Source organism: Wasmannia auropunctata, unplaced genomic scaffold (assembly GCF_000956235.1).
Source record: "Wasmannia auropunctata unplaced genomic scaffold, wasmannia.A_1.0 LD335975.1, whole genome shotgun sequence".
NCBI classification, from domain to species: domain Eukaryota; kingdom Metazoa; phylum Arthropoda; class Insecta; order Hymenoptera; family Formicidae; genus Wasmannia; species Wasmannia auropunctata.
Window position 1 is genome coordinate 517,502 of NW_012026915.1, and position 22,916 is coordinate 540,417.

The 22,916-nt window shown below is 44.8% G+C and overlaps 1 protein-coding gene across 1 annotated transcript in view; it reads left to right on the forward strand.

The window, feature by feature from the left end:
* LOC105454799 (transcriptional activator cubitus interruptus) overlaps positions 1 to 22,916 on the forward strand; it is an 81,351-nt gene that overhangs the window by 52,761 nt on the left and 5,674 nt on the right. Inside the window, exons 2-8 of the mRNA XM_011697686.1 lie at positions 13,641 to 13,897; positions 14,228 to 14,317; positions 16,587 to 16,784; positions 18,057 to 18,325; positions 20,165 to 20,419; positions 20,710 to 20,874; positions 22,691 to 22,855. Coding sequence (XP_011695988.1) covers positions 13,641 to 13,897; positions 14,228 to 14,317; positions 16,587 to 16,784; positions 18,057 to 18,325; positions 20,165 to 20,419; positions 20,710 to 20,874; positions 22,691 to 22,855 — 1,399 coding nt within the window. The remainder of the gene's footprint in view (positions 1 to 13,640; positions 13,898 to 14,227; positions 14,318 to 16,586; positions 16,785 to 18,056; positions 18,326 to 20,164; positions 20,420 to 20,709; positions 20,875 to 22,690; positions 22,856 to 22,916) is intronic.

Genomic DNA, 22,916 nt, shown 5'->3' on the forward strand with positions numbered 1-22,916 from the left:
TCTTGAAACTTGCGCCACCGATCGCGCATCGATCGCTACTCGCACGCTCGCACCGCGTACGGCAGTAATTACTCCGGAGGGAATTTCGTAATCTCCGCCACGCGCTTAATCGGTAATTAAAGCTTAAACACGCAGCCGCCGCCGTGCCCCTGCTACGTCTCTCCTTCTGTCTTTTGCCACCCTTGTCTCTTCGCGTTCCACTCTTCGTTCTCCTCCTCCCCCCTCCTCTCTCTCTCTCTCTCTCTCTCTCTTTCTTTCTCACTCTCTCGGTCTTATATTCTTGGCATTACAGTATGTCTTTTTTTTCGCGATCTTCACTAGGGCACTCATTAGGGGAAGACCGGCGGAGCGAAGGGGAGTCCTGGTCGGTTCGTAATTAGTGCCACTAACGAGGGACGCGCTTCTTGCGACGCGTGTATGCGCACCAGCGTGCAAGACGGTACATCGTCCGCGAGAGTCAATTTTCAATTTTCTTTTTTTCTACGAAGAATATCGTTTGGCTTATTGATTGTAAAATCGATTTAAAAAAAGTCTTACGTCACATCTACCTTTAAAAACAAATACAAATTTTTTTCTAAACAATGAATTACTATTTGACTATTCTAACGTTATTCACATAAAAGTTTTATATTCAATAAATAGATTGGGGCGCGTCGCAGTTGTTTTAAAGAAGTAACGAAATACTGTAATGTAACGTATATAGAATTAAGATCCGAAGTCGACCGCGATGCAGTCTCGATCGACCAGCCCGAGACCCTCGGCAAGTTTCACCTGTTCTTTTTTCCTCATCTCGAGTGCTATCTCTTTTAAAGGGCCCAACGCACACATAGACGTTCCTAGTCCAACCGGTCCACAGACACAGTCATGCCACCATGTTCAAGGTGTTCATGGCGTAGCCGAAAAACGTTGTGAGAGTACACGAGAAGAAAGAGGTAGAAAGAAGAAGAGACGGAGATGGATATACTTGTATAGGAGATATATGTATATGTATCTACGCGCGCGCACGCGTGTGTGTGTATATATACATGCATGTATATGCATGAAACAGAGACGCGAGACACTGGCGTAGCAGAATTATTTATGATGCCTGATAGAGACGCGGTTCCGAGGCAATGTTGTCTAAGAGGCAGGAGGCTTCACGCACCGGCATTCCTATCTTCCTTCTTGCGCTCTCCCATTCTTTCCCCCTTTCGCTGCCTCTTCGTCTGCTCTTCTCGCTGCCCCGCCAACTTCATCCTCCTGCGCACTCGTCAACTTTCACATCTCTATAGCTTGAATCGGCTTAATGACGAACAGGCTCGACGCGAAATGCGAATTGTGTATCGCGTGTTATTGTAAGCACCGATTCTAGACGTGCATCGTTGAGTGAAGCCCCTTGTAGATTCAGTATTGTGACACGGAGAAAATAAGCCAGCAAATAGAAGCAGTCTCAACTAGATGTCATCGAAGATATCACTAGTTTCTTTTCTTACTTTTACGTGCAAAGAGAAGTACGTAAACTTTCACTACATCGCGTGTATAACTGATGTACTTGAACGTTGATTTATATGTATATTCTTCGAAAATTAAAGTTCTTTTATTTTATGCGGAATTGATAAGAAACATATAAATTTATTGGTGACTTTTTATTTTAATCTTTTCTTATCTATATTTTCGACATTGAAAATAAAGGTTCTCATACTCTCCTAATTATCATTAGAATATTATAGTACAAACTTGTTCAAAATTTTACGTGTTTTTTTTTTCGATCGGACATTTCTTTTCCTTAAGGTTTATTTCTATAAATTCAGTTTGTAAATTTTGCAATAAATTATAATAAAAAATTAAAATGTAAAAGTCGATATACTTATAACTTGCTTCTTTTGTAAAATGGCAACATTGTTGGAGAATGCATGATTATTTCGTAAATAGTATGAATCACCTGTCTTAACCCAACTATACATATGTATTGGCGAACAGGGCGAAAATGAATACAAGCGGATAATGACGGTTAAGCGTTTGCCTACGGGAAAGTTATACAGGTCGATTTTTAACAGACAAGCTCGTACACGCCATGCTTCGTGTCGAGACGGCGATCTTCTTCTTTTAACGCATCCTCGAACACCTGCTCTCTATCCAAGTAGATTATGTTTCCATAATAACGGAGGATAACGTGAGGAATGATCAATGACAGTTGGAAACTCGCTCGCGGGTATAGAGCGGAATTTTTTACTCTTTTTAAGGTAATGACAATCATCACGTTCGTGCGTCATCAATGGCTCGTATTATCATTAAGTACCTATATGCATTTATTTAATCTATTTAACATTAGCCGTTGCATTAGAGTTTGTATTAAACAGCCGGATTTATAACACAAGATGTGTTTATGACAATATGGATAAAAAAAATCTAAATTGATATTGTTAATACATGTGTAATTGTTAAAATATTAATAATAAATATAGCGTATTGTGAGTAATACTTGTCTTACGCATCGCAATTGGATTCGACGATTTTTATCATTCGCCCCTTGCAAGAAATTCTTCGCAAGAAATTTCGTTCCTCTCAACAGAAGGAGGAAGGGGGAGCAGCAGTACATCCATCGTACGGCGGGCGAGAGCCCCTGCGTCGCGGTTGCCCCGCGAGCGTAATAACTTAATTACGCGATGCCGCGGCGGGATAACGTTCGGGTGTTAAGCGTGGGGGCCACAGAGGTTAAAGCAGGGCCCCCAAAGTTCCCGCTCGCGCTCGCAGGGCAAAGTGGAGGAGGTGGGTGGACGGGACCCGCTCCGGACTGTAGATACTACGAGAAACGTGGGCGTCTTGCTCTTTGGCCCGCGGGAAGTTTTTTGTGGGGCGGACAGAGCCGCATTCTCTTATTTATTACCCGGAATATTAAGTTACCCACGTTATACCACGGGGCACCGCAAGGCCCCCATGGATCCTCGTAACTATCACCACCACCACCACCACCACCACCATCACCATCACCACCACCATCACCATCAGCAGCAGTATCAACAACAACAGCAACAACACCGACATCGCGCTGTGCTCCTCCGCATCGTTCCATTCTTGTCGCTCCTCCCCTCCGGAGATCGTGGATGCGGAGGGCACGATACCCCGTAGTGCGCTCTCCCGGCTTCACCGAAGGGTACCGCGGAAAGTTTCGTGGGAGGGTAGGCACACGGAGAAGAGAGCTATCGCGGATCGGGGATCTAAATTGATTTTAGATCTCGGAACTCGATTGGTGCCCGCAACGAGTAACGTGGCGTTAATTAAGAGAGACCGCACTGCCGTCTCAATACAGGTGGATCCTCGCATTACGAAATTACGATCCGCCGTTCACGCTACCGGTATTCCCATTTCGACGCGTACGTCGCGTCGAAATCCGACGATACGAAGAACTGGAACGAGCAACGTCAAGATTACGTCAAAATCGGAATACTTATCAGCTGACCGAACTATAATAATCAAATTTTTCATAAAGATGTATAATTTCGCGTATAAAATTGATTTTCCCTTCGGGAATGGCACGTGATCGCGGTTAACCGCAAGTTCCACGGCAAAAACGGCAAGGCTGCGGGGAGCGTGGTGCATAATCGAATAGACGGACTTGTCACGACCACGATGGAGACAATGTAAAATTTAAAGAGAGACGGACGGCGGTAAGAGGTGCAGGTGGAGGAGAGCTTCGAGACGCGGGATGAAACTGTGCTTTTTGCGTGCGCACACGGCGCGGCACGTTGTGGCGCGGCGGCGCGGCAAGACAGGGCCAGGTATACTACTCGCGCTAAGGTCGGAATACGAAACAAAAAGAAAAGAAGAAAAAAAGAACGAAAAAAGAAAGCGGAGGAAGAGAAGCAGGCGAAGGGCCTAGGGTTCGCAGCCTGTTTCGGTCGTTCATAAATCCTCCACCTTAGCTTCGTTCCTCTCCCCCTCCCTCCCCCTACCCCTCCTCACCGCTCTTCCTTTCTTCCCTTTCGCGCTTTCGCGCACACACGCACGCACGCGCACACGCGAGCGCAAATGCAGCTGAACACGCACCACCACAGCCCACCTTACTTTCTTATCCAATTTCTTATCCCTCTTCCCTTTCCCCTCCCGTTGTCCGCGTCATTATAGTCCGCGGCCTCTCATTTGTTTCCCTGTCTAAGCTCCCATTCTGCAGCGAATACCGGGGGAAGTCACCCGCACAAAGTCGGATAGAAGCTGGAGAACGCGAAGTGAAACGTACACTCGGATATCTCGAGTATATATGATGTGAGAAGAAATGAGAGAAGTACAGCAATGATATAAAATTGATGCAAAAGTACAAAATGCGAAGATTGCACCATAATTAAGCTTGAATGACGGCCCGTAGTATCGTCATTATACATTTTTTGCTCGCCTGTATTTCACAGTGACACGTTAAACATTAATAATTCGGCTTTGCGAAGTGGAGAGCCATTTCGACTGGTTCACGCGTATACCGTATAACGTCATCCGTATTGTATCGGCCTATCTTCGCAAACAGTTCGTCGCCGCGCAAATTATCTTGGTTGTTTAATATGAAGATAACTCCTCGAACAGCGAGCTTCTCCGAACGGCTTCTCGCCGCGTGACGAGATATATAGCGAGATAATCGCGCGTCTCGCTCTCACGCGCGATTATACCGTAAATATATATGTTATTCTCCGTTTACCGAAGTCACACGCACCCCGCGACGCGGGGTTTATTTTGTCGCCAATGCGATTGAATTGGCTGGCGCAATACTCGTACACGTATACGTATACCTATACGGCGACCACCATCCGACGCACACGCGCGCGGTCCAACTCGCATCCGAGTTGCGTATCGGCTTCGCGTGCATTTCCGGCGATCCGTCGCTCACAATTACATACATCTCGCTGATTCAATTATAGAAACGACTTTACGACGCAGTTTCCAGATCCCGATACGCCCCTGGTGTGCCTATTGCGCGGGTTGCAACTTGCATCCGGGCCCCCGCGTGCACAAGGTACCCGGCGGGGCCCCTCGGGCTCTCTCTCTCTCTCTCGCGTTCACGATACGTATCCGCGATACATCGAGAAGGTGATACGCGCTCGCGCTCGCACGCGGATCGGTGTGTGTTGGTTGCGTTTCGTGGTGGAGGGCAGCGGAGGTGGAGGTGTGTCGACAATCAAGATTACGTGGGCGGATACACGCGCGGCCCAGCGCCGGCGGCCTGGCAGCCCTGTGCGCGTCCCTCCTCCCCCTGCTTCTTCTTATTCCACCTTACCTTCTCTCTTCTTCTTCTTCTTCTTCCCATTCCGTCCCATCCCATCCCGTTCTCTCCTTCAGCGCTCCCGGCCGGACCCGGGCCCTGGGATCCCCTCGGGGGTCCACCACGACTCGCTCGCCACCGACGCGTAGCTCGCGTACCAGTCCCCTCCTCCCTCCCCCTCGCACTATTTACAATTCGCTCGGTATCGCGTGCAAGTGCAAGCATCGAGCGCGCATCCTCGGCTTCTATATACATCGAATCGTGAACCGGCTGGCCACGACGATTCAGAATTGACTCGCTTCGCTTTTGAAGGGATGCTCGCTAACGAAAGAGCTAGAGAATGCAGTTCGATAAATATTCTGGAAAATATTACGTATAACGTAGGAGAGAAATTCTCTCACTTCAAGTATTTTGCTGAATGATGATACTGTATAAATATTTAAGACTAATGAACTTGATTAACTGATTTGACGAAAAAAAAAATGGAATTTCAACACTCGATCGCAGTCGTTGGTATAATATTGAAGCTACGCACGTGTCACATGTAGCGTAATTAAATCGTAAACCCGCGAGCCCGCTGATTAGTTTTGAAACTTCTGATTGGAATCTCTCCGTCTGTGGGTCCAGCAACACCAAGATTGCTCTGTCCCTTTTCCCTCCCACCGTGCCGTCCTTCTTCGCGCCTGGACACGTCACGGTGTGCTGGTAGTGGAGAACGCGAGATAAATTCATGAGCGCGATGTCCTCACGACCACGTAGCCGCGCGCTTGCGAGCGGCCCGGCCATGTAAATGTAAAGAGGGCCTCGCGAGAGAGGAGGTGAACGAGCGGAGCGCATTTTATTAGCGCGCGAACGGGTAAGGTTCGAGAGGTAGGAAGGTGGAAAAGAGAGAACCTTGTAGACTCTCGCGCTTTTGGAACCGACCTTGCCTCGCACGAGCACACGCTCGTTTGCGCCTGTATATAGGTTTTCTCGCGTGTAACGGAATCGATCGGGATGAAAGGATTTAAGGGAGGGTCGAGCGTGAAAATGTATGCGTAACGCGAGATCAGACGTCCACGTGAATTAAATGTCTACTTGAGGATTCGTGCCGTCTAAAGAAAAAAATGAATATGAATTGCCGTGCGCGAGACGCCTTCTTCGGAATATTGTATATCTTCTTTACAATCTAGGCTTCGCATTACTTTATGTCGCAACAGTATGCTTATCTGCGCGTGCGAGAATCTATTTTTAATTGGCGGAGTATTTTCTTTTTTAAATTCCTATTTCGTCTGCTGTAAAACAGAGACAGTATCATGAATAAACGTGATACTTGACGCATTCGAAAATAAGATGTCCCGCGCCGCAAGCTCAATATTGTAATCGGCCTTCCTCAGCATTGCCGGTGGCAAAGCGTATAGCCCCGTCATTTATCCCATATTGCGAGCGGAGATTGGAGTGCGAGCGTAATTTCAGGCGGACGGAATGAAGCGTGGCGTCGCGATAAAAAAAGGGGCTTCTCCGTAGTTTTGTGTCATGTTCGCGCCATGTTGTACATTAAGCGTGGGATATACGTCTCGCGGCCGGACGGACAGCGAAGATGAAGAGAGAGACGGGCAGATTCGCAGGTAATTGTACAAGGCAATCACGTGCGCGTTACGGCGTTCTACTTAAAAAGCGTGACAAAACGCAGTAGCAGTCTTCTAACTCCGTGCGCGGAAGGAAAAAGAAAGGGAGGTAGAAAGGGAGAACACAAGAGGGGCCGGAGCATAACTAAAATCTTCATTACTGGACCAAAAAAAAAATAAGATTCCTCCCGACGCATCCATGACACAGAGAAAATCGTAAGAAAGGTATTTGAGAGCGTATATAGTCTTCTCATCGTAATTCAAAAAGAGACAAATTTTTTGAAGTAACGTTTGGAAACACGAATGTAACACGAGTTACCGCCTCGAGCTTCTTCGTGTCGATAAACGTCCTTCGATTCCTCGTCAATAGAGTCATTAGTCACGGCTCTCGATGTACCCACCATATTCGTCTACCTGCGGACCCCTACGGATGCCGATCTTTTCTGCCTGTACGATGAATGCATTCCGGCACTTCATCGTCTTAAAGCCCTCGTTATGTTACTTCGTTATGCTGCTTCGTTGTGTTTCGCATTTTTTTCGGAAACACTGTTTCACATCTTCCGAAAACCACTGAACAAATATTGTGATCCGTACGCTTCAGGTAGTAATTACACTCTATGCACCTGTTGCAGTTATTTAACGAGACGCATTCTATGTAAAATGCGTTTTATAGAGATGTAACTTGTCTTTGAAAACGCGTTTTATATTTGTTTCAGATTTTCGGATTTTATGACTCAAAAAAATGATCTCGATACCTGATACTAAACAATTCGCTTTTAGAAAAATGTCGATGTTCGACAGGACAGGTAGAACGGTTTTCCAACGTTACAATGTTGACTTAAAGAGTCGCAACGTTGAATAATGCAAGTTGCAGCGCGTAAACATTTTTGCGCACGAATTACCTTGTTAGTGGCGCCTGGTCGACGACGACGACGTTACCTGCCTGCCTCGCATGTCGATTTTACCGAATCCTGAAAAGCCAGAGACGACAAAGAAAGGCGGCGTAGAGAGTTTCTCTGCTGCAACCGGAACCCCGAAAGGCGCGGGGAATTAGTAGGCGTCGCACGTACAAAACCTACGAAGGGACGTATCCTTGTATAATCGAATCCCACGAGTAAATCGCGTGTTTCAGCTGTGTCAGAACGGCGCGGCACGAACAAACGTTCATTAAAGAGGCGTCGGCAACACCTCGGAATATCCTGTTACCGGATCAACTGTTTATGATAATAACTCATTTATGGAGGCACGTAAGACTGTTTGACGTAAGAATGTTTGACGAAATTTAATATTAACGTTTATCTTAAAGTACAAATATAAATGATACGAACCCCAAAAATATCTATTTGGTATTATGTTGCAATTTAACGATAGTTAATAGAACTGTCACAGAAAATCATTTATCAGAGTCAGAAAAATATTATAAGTAGCGAGGATGTTAATTTTATTTTATGTTTATTTAATTCTTTTACATTATTTATCAATATATTACTTTTCAAGACATTAGTGCAATTAGCAATTACACTATCTGCCGAGCAGATTTCACATCACTTTGAAAATCCTTTCGCGATCGCGAAGGATACGTCGGACAGAGGTGGAGATTGGCCGAGAGCCGCGATAAATCTAGCGGCTGGCGCGATAAATTTCTTTCGCGGAAACACAAAAAGCGCATTAACGTTGCTCGGTTATGTATCCAGGCGACATAGCAACTGCTAATCACGTCACCTGCGAAGGGACAGAGTAAAAAGGAAATAATGCTCGAGAGAAAAATATTTAATAATCCAAGTTCATAATTAATTAATTTTAATTTAATTTTAATTATCGTCTTGCAGATTAATCCTCCAATTTCGTTATCAAATTTATTTATTGAATCATAACTGTAACTGATATATCAACGACAATGATCTGCGAACTAGAAATTTCAACACCGCGTGATTTTAGTGTGAGTAAAGTTTCACGCAAATGTAATAATATGAATGCGAATATAACGTACGGATGTCAAACACGGAGGTAACGGCGTACATTTGTAGCCTACAGTAGTGATATCTGAATCTCAGAATCGCGGAGGAAAATATCCCGACGCGTGCTAATAGCGCAGGCCGCTAATTCGCATATAACTTACGAGCGGCACGGTCTGTCTTCTACGAGGTATCCGAGGACGAATCTCCGGCTCAAATGAATTAAACGCACGTACGCGAGACGCGCGCTACGCAGCGTTCGAATAGCCTATAAATAACACTACGAGCGAGCATATAGCGCGCCGTTAGGCCGGATTTGCAGCGAAGGCGCGGCTCCGATCGATCCGCGGCGACGTTTCGCATATCGATAGACCGGCCGACCGATCTCGCGTGTAAATACCTTGATTAACGAGGCTCTGCCTGATCGTAATCGAGTTTTCCCCGCGTTCCGAACTCGTCTCGAGAGCCCCGCGTCTGATTCTCGAGCGCGTAATCTTGTTGGCGCAAGACGTGTTTCCCAAGTCTCGCTCGTCGTCTTACAATTAGTCCCCGCTATTACAGCGCGCGTGTCATTATTTCTCAGACCGTACGTATAATGATCGATATGTAGAAGCTCGCTTGTGATAAAGTAATTTCTAAAATAACGAAAAGAAAGTCTTTAGAATTCCGTGTACGTCTGGTAACGATCTCGCTACGCGAAATATACTTCGACTGGTCGAAGTCGCAGAGGGGTGCGACTCGAAGGGCCCGAGGCGCGCGCTAAATATAAGATTATACGACTCAACCCCGCGACCCCGCGCGTAAGCGCCAGGCGCGAAACTATATCTGCGGGTCCATCGAAAATAATTCCAGCCTTTAGGCCCGCGAGACGGTTTCACGACTTTTCGTAGTAGGAGCTTAAGACGTTCGCTATACGGTGTCCAAGTCGCCGACACTCGCCCGAGTCGAGAAATCGCGATCCTGGCTCCGCGCCAGGATCGCGACCATATAGATCACCCGCGAAGAGTGTGCAGAGTTGCGAAAAATTACCTCGAGCTCAGCACGAAGCTTCGCGCGACGTCAATGACTTACGTGGCGTAAGCCACCGTAGAAATCCGCGAGGGAAATGGACGTGAATGGAATTGTTTATTTCCACTTGTCGCGTCACAGACGCCAAAACAGTTTTCACAGTAACCTGCCAAGGAGATAATCCATATCGTCGCGCGGCAGAGCCGCTGATGATAATATTAAAAAAATGGTGATCCCTCAGTGTCTCACTTTCCTTCAACCATTATCCTCCATCTCTCTTCCTTCTCTTCTTTTTCATGGTCGCATTTGAAGCGCGTGCCACTCGCGCTGTCGTGCTGCAAGTCTTCGCGGCCATATGGCTTCCTTCCCCTTTCTACTGTCGTCCTCAGCGACAGCACGTTCGGCAAACGACACAGGGATAAATATTATAACTTCGGGACCTCGTGAATACGCCGCACTTTCAACGACTTCTGAATCAAAACGCTCGTCGTTTGTACTTTGGATAACACGAAAAATAATTGCGCCACTTTATCCGGCCGATAATACAAGTATTAATGATGTAGGATTCCCTCGGAGACTCATAAAGACTGATACAACTGTCACTGTGGGGCGTCGATTTTTTGACGAGTCACAGGATTATCGTTCGGCAAATTATAAGGAGTCATCTTACACCGATTTCGCGCATATCCGACGTAGAGAGGGATGAAGTTTGGCGAGGGGGGGCCTAATCTCTCGCCTTACCACATCGCGCGCTGATCGGCTTTCGGCTCGTGCTTAAGCCGCATCCCTTTTCCCCCGCGTTTCGGCTTGCCCCCTCGTAGCCCACACGAGCTTCTTTCCGTCGTCGCGGTCTCTATATTTCTTTTTCAAGTTCCGAGGCAACAGGGAAACCGGGCAGATGTTCCCGGGGCACCGCTTAGCTCGCCTCATTACCACGAGTCACGTTAATGAGCTTGCGAACCTTAATTCTTCACCCAGCCGACCCTTCTCCTCCTCTTTCTGCCTCCCGAGATTAAACCGACCGAGACGTCGCGTGTCTGCCCGACGATCACTGAATTATCGCCGTCGAAATTTCAAAGAATTCTCTCTTTCGTCTATTTAATAATTCTAACTATCGCAAGATGGACTTCTGCTGCGCAATGAGTTTGATCCGCGTATATAATGAAGAAAAGCTTACTGTGGAATTAATTCAAATCCATGCTAAGTTATGTTCTGTATTAATCCACATCGCATTGGTTTTAGAAGCTACAAATTATGAGAGCCTATAATATAAAGAAAAAATTTTCGAAAAAAAAGATCAGAAATCAATGAGATTCATTGTCAGTATTGCCGAGCGTAGCTCGAGAAGGAACGAGCGATGGTCGTAAGAATTTTCAAGAAGATCCCTGGGGTTTCCGAGGCGGATGGGTCGTAGATAAAGATAGATGTGTCGGTTTCCGGCGTGTCGAGTTAACGACTCGAGTTTTATCTGTCGGTGGGGGCTGTTTCGACGGGGACGGAAAGCCGTGGCATGGCAATGCGTGGAAGAACGTTGTGAATGGATCGCGTGCGTGAGATGCAGAGCCCGAATTTCAAGGGGACGGAAACAAAGAAGAAACTTGAATTTTAAGTATATTTTTTTTTACGAAAAATATTATATTCGTATGATTTTTATAATTCCATATTTTTCTTTCATTGGAAGAAAATAAATATACGTTGGGTATATGTGTCGTCGGTTGCACGGATATTTTAAAAACTCGCGGAGTGTGACAGACGCTTAAAGCGGTAGCTGCGAAGGGAGAGACGAAGGAGAGTAGTAGAAAAGGAAGGAAGGACAGCAGTTAGAGGCAGAACCATACCTCGAGTCATCTGGCAGTCAGCAGGATTGGAAATAGACATAGCTCGCTCCTTCTCTCTCTATCCTCCATCCCTTCCTTCTCTGTTCCCGCTACGGGGACTCTCAATCTCTCCGTCTCTCTCTTTCGCGGCCATTTCTCTCTCGGTGCGAAAAGAAAAAACGGAGAACATGAGTATGCCAAACCCGGCGGAGTCGACGATGTTTTCATTGTAACGGTGTCCCCGGTCCCTCCCGATTCTCTTTCAGTCGACTTTTTTCCAGGATCTGCTACTAAGCAGCCTGTCAAAGCGTTCTAATTTTTGTCGCCGCTTTATTACAGGAAACAATTAAATCGTTAGAAAAAATGATTATTTACCGCGATTGACTCCAAACGCTAATATAACTTCATTGTTTTGCATAAATTAATTAATATTATTGTGTAACAATCTTATTCTATTTAATAATTCACAATCTTTGACTGGCGTTTGATTCAAAAGCGTTAGGTACCGTGAGATGTTTTCGCATTTTCCTCTCCCGTTAATGACACGAGAACGATGCGAAATTGAGAGATCCCTCGACCTGTCAACGAGTATCGCGACAAACGTTTTAACACGTTCGACCACTGTAAGCGGGCAGCCAACAGGCAGTAATCAAAATCCGTGGACACTGAGCAAAGTCAAACAGCCGACCCGGTTGTCTTTACTCAGCAAACTCGTGGAAGCGCGGAGCCAATATTTAGACAGCGACCGACTCAAACATCGTAATCCGCCTTAAAACGTTGCGACACGCGCCAATCGTCCCTCCGTCCCGGTTCCGCGGGATGCTATTTACTTTATCATTCGCGAGGCACCGCGTAATCACCGCCGGCTAATTGGATCTTTATATTTGCCTTGTGATATTGAGACTTTTTTTCTACATGTGATATACTCAGCTCTCCTTTCCGCTTGGCCGCGAGATTCGATTAGCTAAGAAAATTTCATTGTCTCGTGGCCTCGAAGAGGAGCATTGACGTTCGACCTTCGATTGTCTCGATAACTTACAATTAGTTACAAACATCTGGCCCGATTATTACGAGATGATTTTGGGATTCAATGCAGACAGACCACCTGGCGCTGATCGTGAATTTTCATGATAGCACGTTTACTAGAAATTTTTTTTAAAAAGAGCCGACAATGGTACTTAAAGAAAGAATATTTTCGAGATTATTTTTTAAGGCTTGCAATTTTTCGGGCGAAGAATGCAATGGATCTTCTCCTAATTTAAATGTTTTAAAGACATTCAAAGAATTATATACAGATTTCTGCACAGTTATTTGTAAATTTGAAATAGACTTAATATCGTAATATTTAATATCAAGCGCGTTCTTGACTGTCTTGAAAGACGCTCTACTCGCACGAGATTGCCGTTAGTGAAGCTGAGCGCCCCTAAGAACCCCGGACTTTTCGAAGGAAGAGGACCTTTGAAGGTACCGGACACGCATCGTTTCTCGATGTTTCGAGCGTGGCGAATTGCCATCGTTCAAAACGAGACGCGCGCTGCCTCTTTCGCGTCGGTTTGTCTCCTCTCTTCGGGACCACGGGTCCTCCTTTCCACGAAGCGAACGAGCGCGCGCATTGTGACGTCAGTGGGGAGATGACAAACAAAAACGCATTATCTTATCCCGCGAACAAAGTTATACTTTGATCATACGACCGTGCCATTGATGGAAGACACCTGTCTACGTCAAGAAGCGACGCGAATAGAAGCTTTGACGAAGAGACACGCGCCATTTGTCGCGTTCACGAAGTGTGTCGTAATTCCATCCGTCAAACGAGAATGCTTTTTTTCCTCCCTCTTTGCTATAAATCACGCGAACGTCTCGGTGGAAATGCGTTTCGTTAATGAGAGTTATCATACGCAGCTAGGGAATGGAGAACGGCCATTTACCGAGATATATTGGCAATTCTGTAAACGGATTTCGCTTTTTTCATAGCCGCGAGCGTGAATTAACTTTTCCGATTAAAAAAAACCCTCATGTTCATGCTTTTCAGATTATCCAGCAGCTCGATTGGAACACACGGTAACGGTAGCGGGGGTGGCGGCGGAGGCGGAAGTGGTAGCGGAGGTAGTGGAGGCAGCGGCGGTGGGGGTGGGACTGCTGGCAACGGGACTTCCGGTGATTTTCTACGCAGAAGTCATCCCCTAGCGGAACATACGGCCCTACATCCCGCTTACCGGATCAACTACATGGACCATCTCTACCATCAGCTTCAGGCCTCCACACACAGTCCCAACGCCTCACTACACGGTAATTATTATATCCGACTATATACACGTACGGTTAGAAGTGTTCGCGAACAGAGAACAGAACACAAAAACTATCCGTAACCTCTTCTTCGACAAACGACGAATCGGAAGGCCCCGTAAAGGGGACCCGCATTTCCGCCGGAAGTGTCTTCTCTAGCGTACAAAAGCGCCTCGAGCCCGATTCATCGCGCGTGATCTATGTCGTGGTAATAACACGCTTCACTTCCCTCTTCCAGCAGCGACTAGGACGGTGTCCATTTCGTTGACTCGGCCAATCTGTCGCTACGTTTTATGCGAATATTATTTTCTTTTTTTTTTTCTCCACTTTCAGGACTGGGTGGTTTGGGGCCCGAATACCTCTTACACGCGGCAGGTCCTGCCAGCACCCTCGCATCGTCCGAATTCCCGTTCTCCATTGATGGTAAGTCCAATATAACAATGTATCTTCTCTTTAATGTCCACGCTGACGTGTGTTGTACGTGTGTGACTGAGTTATGTGTGCCGTGTCTAGCTGGCACACGTAGGTGTAGTGGCACTACCGGCAGGTAGGAGATCGACTGGTTAAGAGGCCGAGAGGCTAAAAGACGACCGAAAGGGTAAACGGGGCCTCGTTAGCCGCCACCGCCGCATAATTGAATCGACTCGGAGCGACACGACCTCATTAACACCTTAGCGCCTACCCTACAGGTTGTCTCACAATTCTTCTTCCCGTCCTCTTTATCTTCTCTTTCTAACTCGGATTCGATCTCTTCACTACGCGCAGTTTTCAAATATGAGTATGGACGTGCGTGGGTGCATATATTTTTATGATATGTACGTATATATATGCATTTAATCATGACTGTAATCGAGCATTTGAATTTCTATCTAGCTGCCTTAATGCCGAAACATTCAAGTATTTAAACGTTGAACATTAAGTCTTTTGAAATGGCAAAAAAAAGTATTTCTGCGAAGTAATGACGAAAATAATTTAAATATTGATTGCGTTTGATAAGAGAAGATATACGAAACTAAGAGTTGAGACGAATCGATCTTCGATTTAACACGCGAGCAGAACCTGTTTGAAAAGCGCTATAGGTTGCCGTGGCATACTCCGCGGTAGTGGCATCGGTGGAGCCGCGCCGATCGGAGTGGACGATTGCACCAATTTACATGTCTCAATCCCATGTTCGACCTCGCATGCGCGAGGGGGCGAAGAGAAGAGCTGGAACGTATCCAGCGTGTCGGAGTCCTGGAACTCGCGGGGGAAAGGATACTTTGGGTAGATCGAGCGAGGGATGGAACGGTAAGGAACGTAGGAGGGTCCACGTTCGCATATTCATTAAAGTCAGCGAGAACTGTGCGACGCGACGCGAACCGGATATGGTGGGACCAGCTCTCTTTGGTCCTTTGGCGGATAAGATAATCGACTCCCGTCGTGCGAGACGACGCGAAAAAGTCTGCGTATTCGACGCCGTGTGATAAATTTCTTTATATATATTTTAATTGTCTATTCGATTGAATGTATTTTTTTGGGAAACGACACAATTATAAATACGGCAAACCGATCGAACAATAATGTCCGAAAATCGCGGCAACAAGCCTGCGAGAAAGCAAGTGTAGCAATGTGAGCCGATAAATCGCTCATTGAACATGCATCCGCACGTCATGCGGAAAAACCGCATGGCAGTTAAGCCGTCGGTTTTCGTTCCGCTACCGCCGCCGTTGACCACCGTAAATTTGATCATTGACCGAATTAATAACCGATGAAGGGGACAAAGCGGAGCCCTCCGTGCGGGCCGGCGCGACGAGACAAGGAGGAAGAGGAGGAGGAGGAGGAGGAGAGCGGGTTTCGCAAATAAGAAAAAAAAAAGAAGGCGAGCAAGGGGATCTCCAACTGCGAGTAACTCTATACCCGTTGTGCGCGAACGAGCGATCAACCGAGTGGAAATCGAGGAGAAGGGTAGGCTCGCTTCTCGTGCTCGTCTTCTGTGTATCGCGTTGCTCCTTACACAAAAGAAGGAGAAGGGTAAAGAAGGAGGAGAGGAGGAGAAGGAATGATGGAAGAAAAAGGGGTACGAAAGCGAGGTAGAGAGCACTCGCGGCTTAATCCCGCGATGGTAGAGCAAGAAATCGAGTTGGGGGAAGGTAGGAGAGAAGGAGAGAGAGAGTGAGTGTGTGTGTGTGTGTGTACGTGTGTATGCAAGAGAGAAGGACGGGAGAGCGTAACCGCCACCATGTAACCAACGATGGTACGTACAAGCGAGCCGCCACCACGTTCTTAAGAAAGTGGTTTGTATATTACGTCGTTACGCTGCGGTCGCAGGCAAATCGCCGCTAAAACGTTCAAGCCACAAGATCGGGCTCTCTCTTCAGTCTTCTCGACTCTCCTCTCTCTTTCCTTCTCTTTCTTTCTCCCTCTCTCTCTCTCTCTCTCTCTCTTTCTCTCTCTTTCTTTTCCTACATTCAACGGTCTTGGTTCTTCTCCACCTTCCGTCCGACTTCTTACCTATGTACCCGATTACCACCTCAGTGGTGAATGCTAAAAATGCATGTTCCGAGAAAGATCACGTTAGCACATGACAGTGGTAATTAAATTATAAATTTTGTCAGCTTGTTTGACATAGGAATGGTGAGTGAGTGGGCTTGGAGACTGAACGTTGGAAGAGCTTCTATTTACAAATGTCAAGTTAAATCCGTCTTTTCTTAAGTTTCAGCATCGTCGCGACTAGGAAGTCCGCGAGCCTCGGCGATCAGAGCGAGTCGGAAAAGAGCGCTGAGCAGTTCGCCGTATTCGGACAGGTTCGATATCGACAGCATGATTCGATTTAGCCCTAATAGCTTGGCGTCCATCGTGAACGGCTCGCGAAGTAGTAGCGCGAGCGGAAGCTACGGACATCTCTCCGCTGGTAAGCAAAATATCCGCCTATAATTCCAATCAATCGTCGAACAACTTAATTTCACAAATCATTTCACAAAAGTCCTATTACAATCGAGAATTCTTCTCGATATGATTAACTAAAGATGCATTAGGAACAATTTATGGCAAATTATGGCAAATATAATTTGTTGTGATGGGATTAAAGGGCAAATGCACGTTGTCAGTGTTCGTTTTATAGCAAACAGGTACGCTTTTAAAGCACGATCGAAGGCGATAGGCGGCGACAGTACCAGTGCACATAAAGCCATTATATAGGCGGTAACCTTCTTGCTCGCGAGTTAAGAACGCCCGGTAATTTGCGATTAAATGAAGTAATTAACGAATTAAAATTCAGACGGCGTGGCACGCCAGTCGTTTGTCGGCGTCGCATCGTCGAATACCCGCAGGATGTTCCTGCTCGTTAAATTTGCCTTCGATGCATACGCCATTGTGAAGTAGACATCACCTGCATCGTTCTATCTCCGTTCTATATCCTTTTCCATTTTGATTTTACTTTGCACAATTTTCAGCATTTCTAATTTACATTTGTATTATAATTAACAGACTAAATTAAATGCTTTGATAGTATTTGAATCATTTATAATATTTATTCATAATTTAATCGAAATTTGCTATGCCTGTCGATAACAACGATAAAACTATAATGGTAAATATAATTAATATATAAATTTGTAAGATTACATTCAGATTAATACAAGCTTATTTGAGATACCATGTATGCACAGTATAATAGTGCAGTTTCTACCTACGCACGGTTACTTTATGGTTTCGTAACAGAGGCTCACAATTGAAATGCAAGCTTAGCCTACGTGCCGGAAGTCCGGCATGTCGTGCTTGGACTGTCAAAAGAACGGACATACGGCCCGATTTCGTTGTTATTCTCATATCGCAACCATATTCGAGCGATTCGTGTAAAGCATTAAGTATCCGATTACTCATAAATTGCTAAATATTCGTAAACACTCACAATCAGATATCCTTCAAATCACATTGCATCATAATACCTTGTATAATATCTGAAGATCTTTTATTTAAAATGTATTGCTGCTGTAAAATTATCGCGTTATATAACTGCGAATTTAATATCACATTATCAAACCACCATGAGTAAGATGTAGATAAGAAATCTCGCGCTCTAAATAAGTCGTAATTTTGATGTGTAATTAATATTATCAGTAATTAATATTATCGTGTATCAGTAATAAATATATAACAGTAATCAACCTACATTATGTCGCAGCAATGAGTCCAGCGTTAGGCATGCATCCCGCCAGCATGGCGCCGCACCTGCAGCAGTTACAGGCACACCTTTTAAGGAGCGCGGCGGCGCTTTTACCTCACACGCATCCCCTTCAGCCACCCGCACCACCGCCGCCACCGCTGCATCCTCATTCTCACCCCCATGCTCACGGACTGTCCCCCCATTCGCAATTGTACCCCGGTGTGCCGCCTCATTCTACGTCGGCGACGCTCAGTCCGCACGGAGCCGGAGTGCCTCCGAAAAGTGAGGTAAACAAAAATAAAATCGAGAACATTAAGACTAAAAACATTACAATTTGTCAGTTCCAAAATTCGACGTTTTCATGCTAATGACAAATAGTGCCCTATTACATATATTAATAATTAAGCCATGTTGACGGCAGGAATGATATTGATATTAGATATAATGAGAGAGCCGCGCGCGCACAGTTAACTCTGGACAGGAGAGCGCAATACTCTCGCAATAGCAAACCGGGAGTGCTATTCGATCGTTATTGTGAGTCGAGGGTACGGCGATATACCACTCGGTGGCCCGTCATCGATACATTCATTGGGAATAAATAATTGTACTCTCGTACCCCCCATCAGATGCCCGCTCGACCTTTCTTAGCTACGTCCCGTTTGGCTTCATCTAACGATGGGCGACAATGGAACAACAAAGACAGAGGAGGAGGGAGGGAGAGAGAGAGAGAGACGGAGAAAAAGATTGGGTTACTCTCTCGCGAAAGGGTCCTCGGGTTACAAGCAATCTCGCGCACATTATTTCGTCCGATTCCACCCCCTCCCTAACGCAACCTTTATTTTCCCACCCGCCGATCCTACCTCCTTCTTTTACTCTGACCGTCGCTTTTTCGTCTTTGTCGTTTCTTCTCTACCGCCATCGTCGCGACGGACCCGCGGTGATTTATTTGCATCCGCGCGCTCGCCAACGTAGGCGCGGCGTTTTCATTTTGTACCCCGCGTCCGCACGCTGTAAAGTTTACCGGCGTGATTTGCATCGGTTTGCATTTTGCTTTCCGTCGTCGTGTACCGTTGTCGTACTCGTATACGCGCGTCGCGTACCTATACAGAATACTGCAAGAACTCTCACGATCCATGTTTACGCGATATTTCTTTTTCTATGCGAGCTCTAGTGCTGTAGTGTGCTATGGTAAGATTAAACAGGTTTTTATATTTATCTCAATTTTTTTAATTGCCTTTTAATACCGAACATATTCGCGGTTTTGATTTAATTATGAGAATTCATTTATATTAAAAATATACAAACGAAGCCAAATTATCATTCCAAAATATCAAAGTGTATGTGATCACGTAAAAAAATTATTAGGATATACTAATAGCTCTCTCACGTCTCATCGGGTTTTTCCACTCAAAAATGTATTAATAAAGTCGCTTATTAATATTAGTATTATTTTCATTTCTTCTAATTTATTTGCAAAACTAATTAAATAACTTGAACCTGAATTTCTGTTTAAATATTTATTAGGTACGCGTGACAGCAATAAGCAAATAAAATATTTCCAAAAAGATTTACATTAAGTAGCAACGTTATGAATATATGATATTTTACATTTCTATTTCCATTTTCATTAATTTTACTTTCGAATATAGTATATAACTAGTATGCTTTATTACTTATCATCTGTCAACCTATTATAACATAGTGTAGAGGTGGAGAAATCTGCATATATACATACACCCTCGATCAAGTATTTCGAGTTATGTCTTTATCGGAGAGAGTTCGTAGAAGATCAAAAAGAGAAAAAAGCGGATGATTTATGACAGTTCGTAACAATCGACCGATTCACTGCGTTCTATAAACGTGATAATTGCAAAATTATACGCGATGCGATATGAATTCATAATAAATTGATATAACTGCTATAATTAATGAACGACTGGAACTCGAATGTAATTGCGAAATTTCAAATTATTTTCTTGAAAAAAAAAAACTATATTATTGGAATTACAAGTATTACATTCACGATTCTAAATTCTTTGAGTATCTGAATAATAGAAAAATATATAAATTTATTTGAGAATTATTTATTTAACATCTCTGTTTCTCTCTCTGTTTCCCACGTACAGAGCGTAGAGTCATGCAGAAAAGCGTCGGAATCATCGACTCGCTCGGTGACGGCCGAGGCTGACACTTCCTCAAGGCGGGCCGCCACCAAAGTCAAGCGGGAACCGGCGACAACGACGACCAACGCGACCACCACCACCGTTCCTCCGACTCACCCTCAAGGCCTCAGTCCGAGTGAGGACCTCAGAGACGAACCCGGTGACTTCATCGAAACGAATTGTCATTGGCGAGACTGCGGTCTCGAGTTTCCTACACAGGTAATATATAGGACGTGCGACGATATCTTAATCGCTTACTTCTTCGTCAACTGGCATCAGCGACACGAATAATTACAATTTCTATATCGCGATTTTCGCGGAGCTTCGAGCAGAATGTTAATGGGAGTGATCAATTTTACGTAGCGTTGAGATATTCCTGGAAATTATTTAAAGAGAAGGGGAAAAGGGGAGCTAAAGATATAATGCGATAATCATCGCCATCTGTACATCTCAGCGAAAGACTCGGTCTTATCCACATTAATCTGGCATGCATCTCCCTCCCAAACCAGGACGATCTCGTGAAGCATATCAACAACGATCACATACACGCCAACAAGAAGAGCTTTGTTTGCGGTTGGGAGGAATGCTCGAGGGAGGAAAAACCCTTCAAGGCTCAGTACATGTTAGTCGTGCACATGAGAAGGCATACGGGTGAAAAACCACACAAGTGTACCGTAAGTAAAGTACTTACTTGTTTCTTCCGACCGAAAATTTTTTGTATTAATCAATTACACACCAACGCGCATAAATACAGGCAAATGATTTAAAAATCTCGCTAAATATCGCTATTCAGTGCACGTTTTATTTGATTTTTCGCTATCAGCTATTAAAAAATGTTTAAATATTCTACGTTCTATTTAAATTGATTTTAGATTTTGCAAAATTTAATTAAAGTACAATTAAAAAGAAAATATAATTTTTTATCTCCATTAAAATTAATTCTACACATTTTGCATAATTCTGAGACAAAATTAAAATAGAAGAAAAACGCTTTTTTACTTACAATTAATATTTTACTTTGCAAAATTTCGAGAATTCGAAATTAAAAGAGGAGAGATAATATTCATTTCTCTCAAATTAATTTTATACTTTGCAAATTTTCGAGAGAACTCACCGTCGTTGGGACGACTGCGTTGATTTCGATCATCGCAACAATTTTTCGGTGTCTCTCGATGCATTGATACCTTAGACTGCTTCGTAGTTATGAATCGAACATTTGTCCATTTATTCGGGTCGCTTCCGATGTTCATCACACTCGCGACTAGTGCACGCGCGTGTCCGTCAAGCGAATTCTTCCGACCTGGGTGACGGCGACAATCACGAGTACTGAAAATCGCGCGCGCGAGTAGATTAATTGAGAAGGATCGTCGTGGCGATCGTCCGTGTATACGCATCCGTCACTCCCGACTTGTTACGCGCGACGCGTTCTCGGTCGGCGTTTGAAATTCTCAGAAATGTCGACGCGCGTCCGTCAACAAGAGACAAGCGAGATTATTTGTCCCGATTAAACCGTCGCGACGGCTTGTCTCCGACGTCCCTTTGCTTTCCGAACATGCTCGCCAGACGAGTGAAATATTCGAAATATACTTGCGCATATTAGAAAATGAACGTCGCGGTCCGCGCGACACGGCGGCGTCTGTCCGACACGACATGCAACGCCAATCATCACGAATGTCGAAACTTATATTAATTGCTGGGCTGTCCGAACTCGGGACGATCGACGCCGTCAAATTCAATGTTCTCGACACACGTTCGTACGCGGGCTTCACCCGGCGAGACGGGTAAACAAACACGAAAATCACGGAGCGATCGCGCTACGAGGTTATACCGGACCGTGCGACGCGTCGGCGTGGCGTGAAGTGAGCTGCGCTTTCGAAATATGATCACGTGATCACTTGCCGCGGTCAGCGGTGTCGCGCGACGCGGCAAATTTGTCCGGCGACGTGTTATAGTGAGACATGATCGATGAGAAAATAAATATCGTTAGTAACTAGATTATGGCAAGAAATTTAAATCGCATTCGAGTTCACTTTCGGTGATTCACGTTGGAAGAAAAGCGCATATAATAATTACGTATATCGTGCAGCATCACGTTTGATTATGTACGCACGATTCGTAATTATTAATTATTACAATATATTACAATTATTACTTATTATGCAAAATATGTGTTGAAACCTTTTTTAAACGCATCTAAAGATATCACTTGTAACAATGTGTGCACAAAAATGTACGCTATAACGCATAAATTAATATTGTATAATATGATGAAGCAATTTAAAATAATTCAGTTTCGGTTTTCATGAATATGTAAAGTATTCCCTAAAGACTCGTTCTTCTTCTTTTCTTAATATTTTTTTCTTATTCAATATCTATATATACTGGTTATCGAATAGCATATTTGTAATTGACTTGTAATTTATACTTGTATTAAGCTACATTTTTTACATTACAAAATTGTATTAATTAAATGTCTCCTTTTGAATACAGTTTGAGGGTTGCTTCAAAGCCTACTCGCGATTGGAAAATCTCAAGACGCATCTTAGATCTCATACAGGCGAGAAACCGTATACCTGCGAGTATCCAGGCTGCAGTAAAGCATTCAGCAATGCTAGCGATAGAGCAAAGCATCAAAACAGAACGCACTCCAGCGAGGTATTGTCCCTTTTCTTCTTAACTGTCAAAAGGAAAGGAATTTTAAATAAGATTTGAAAAA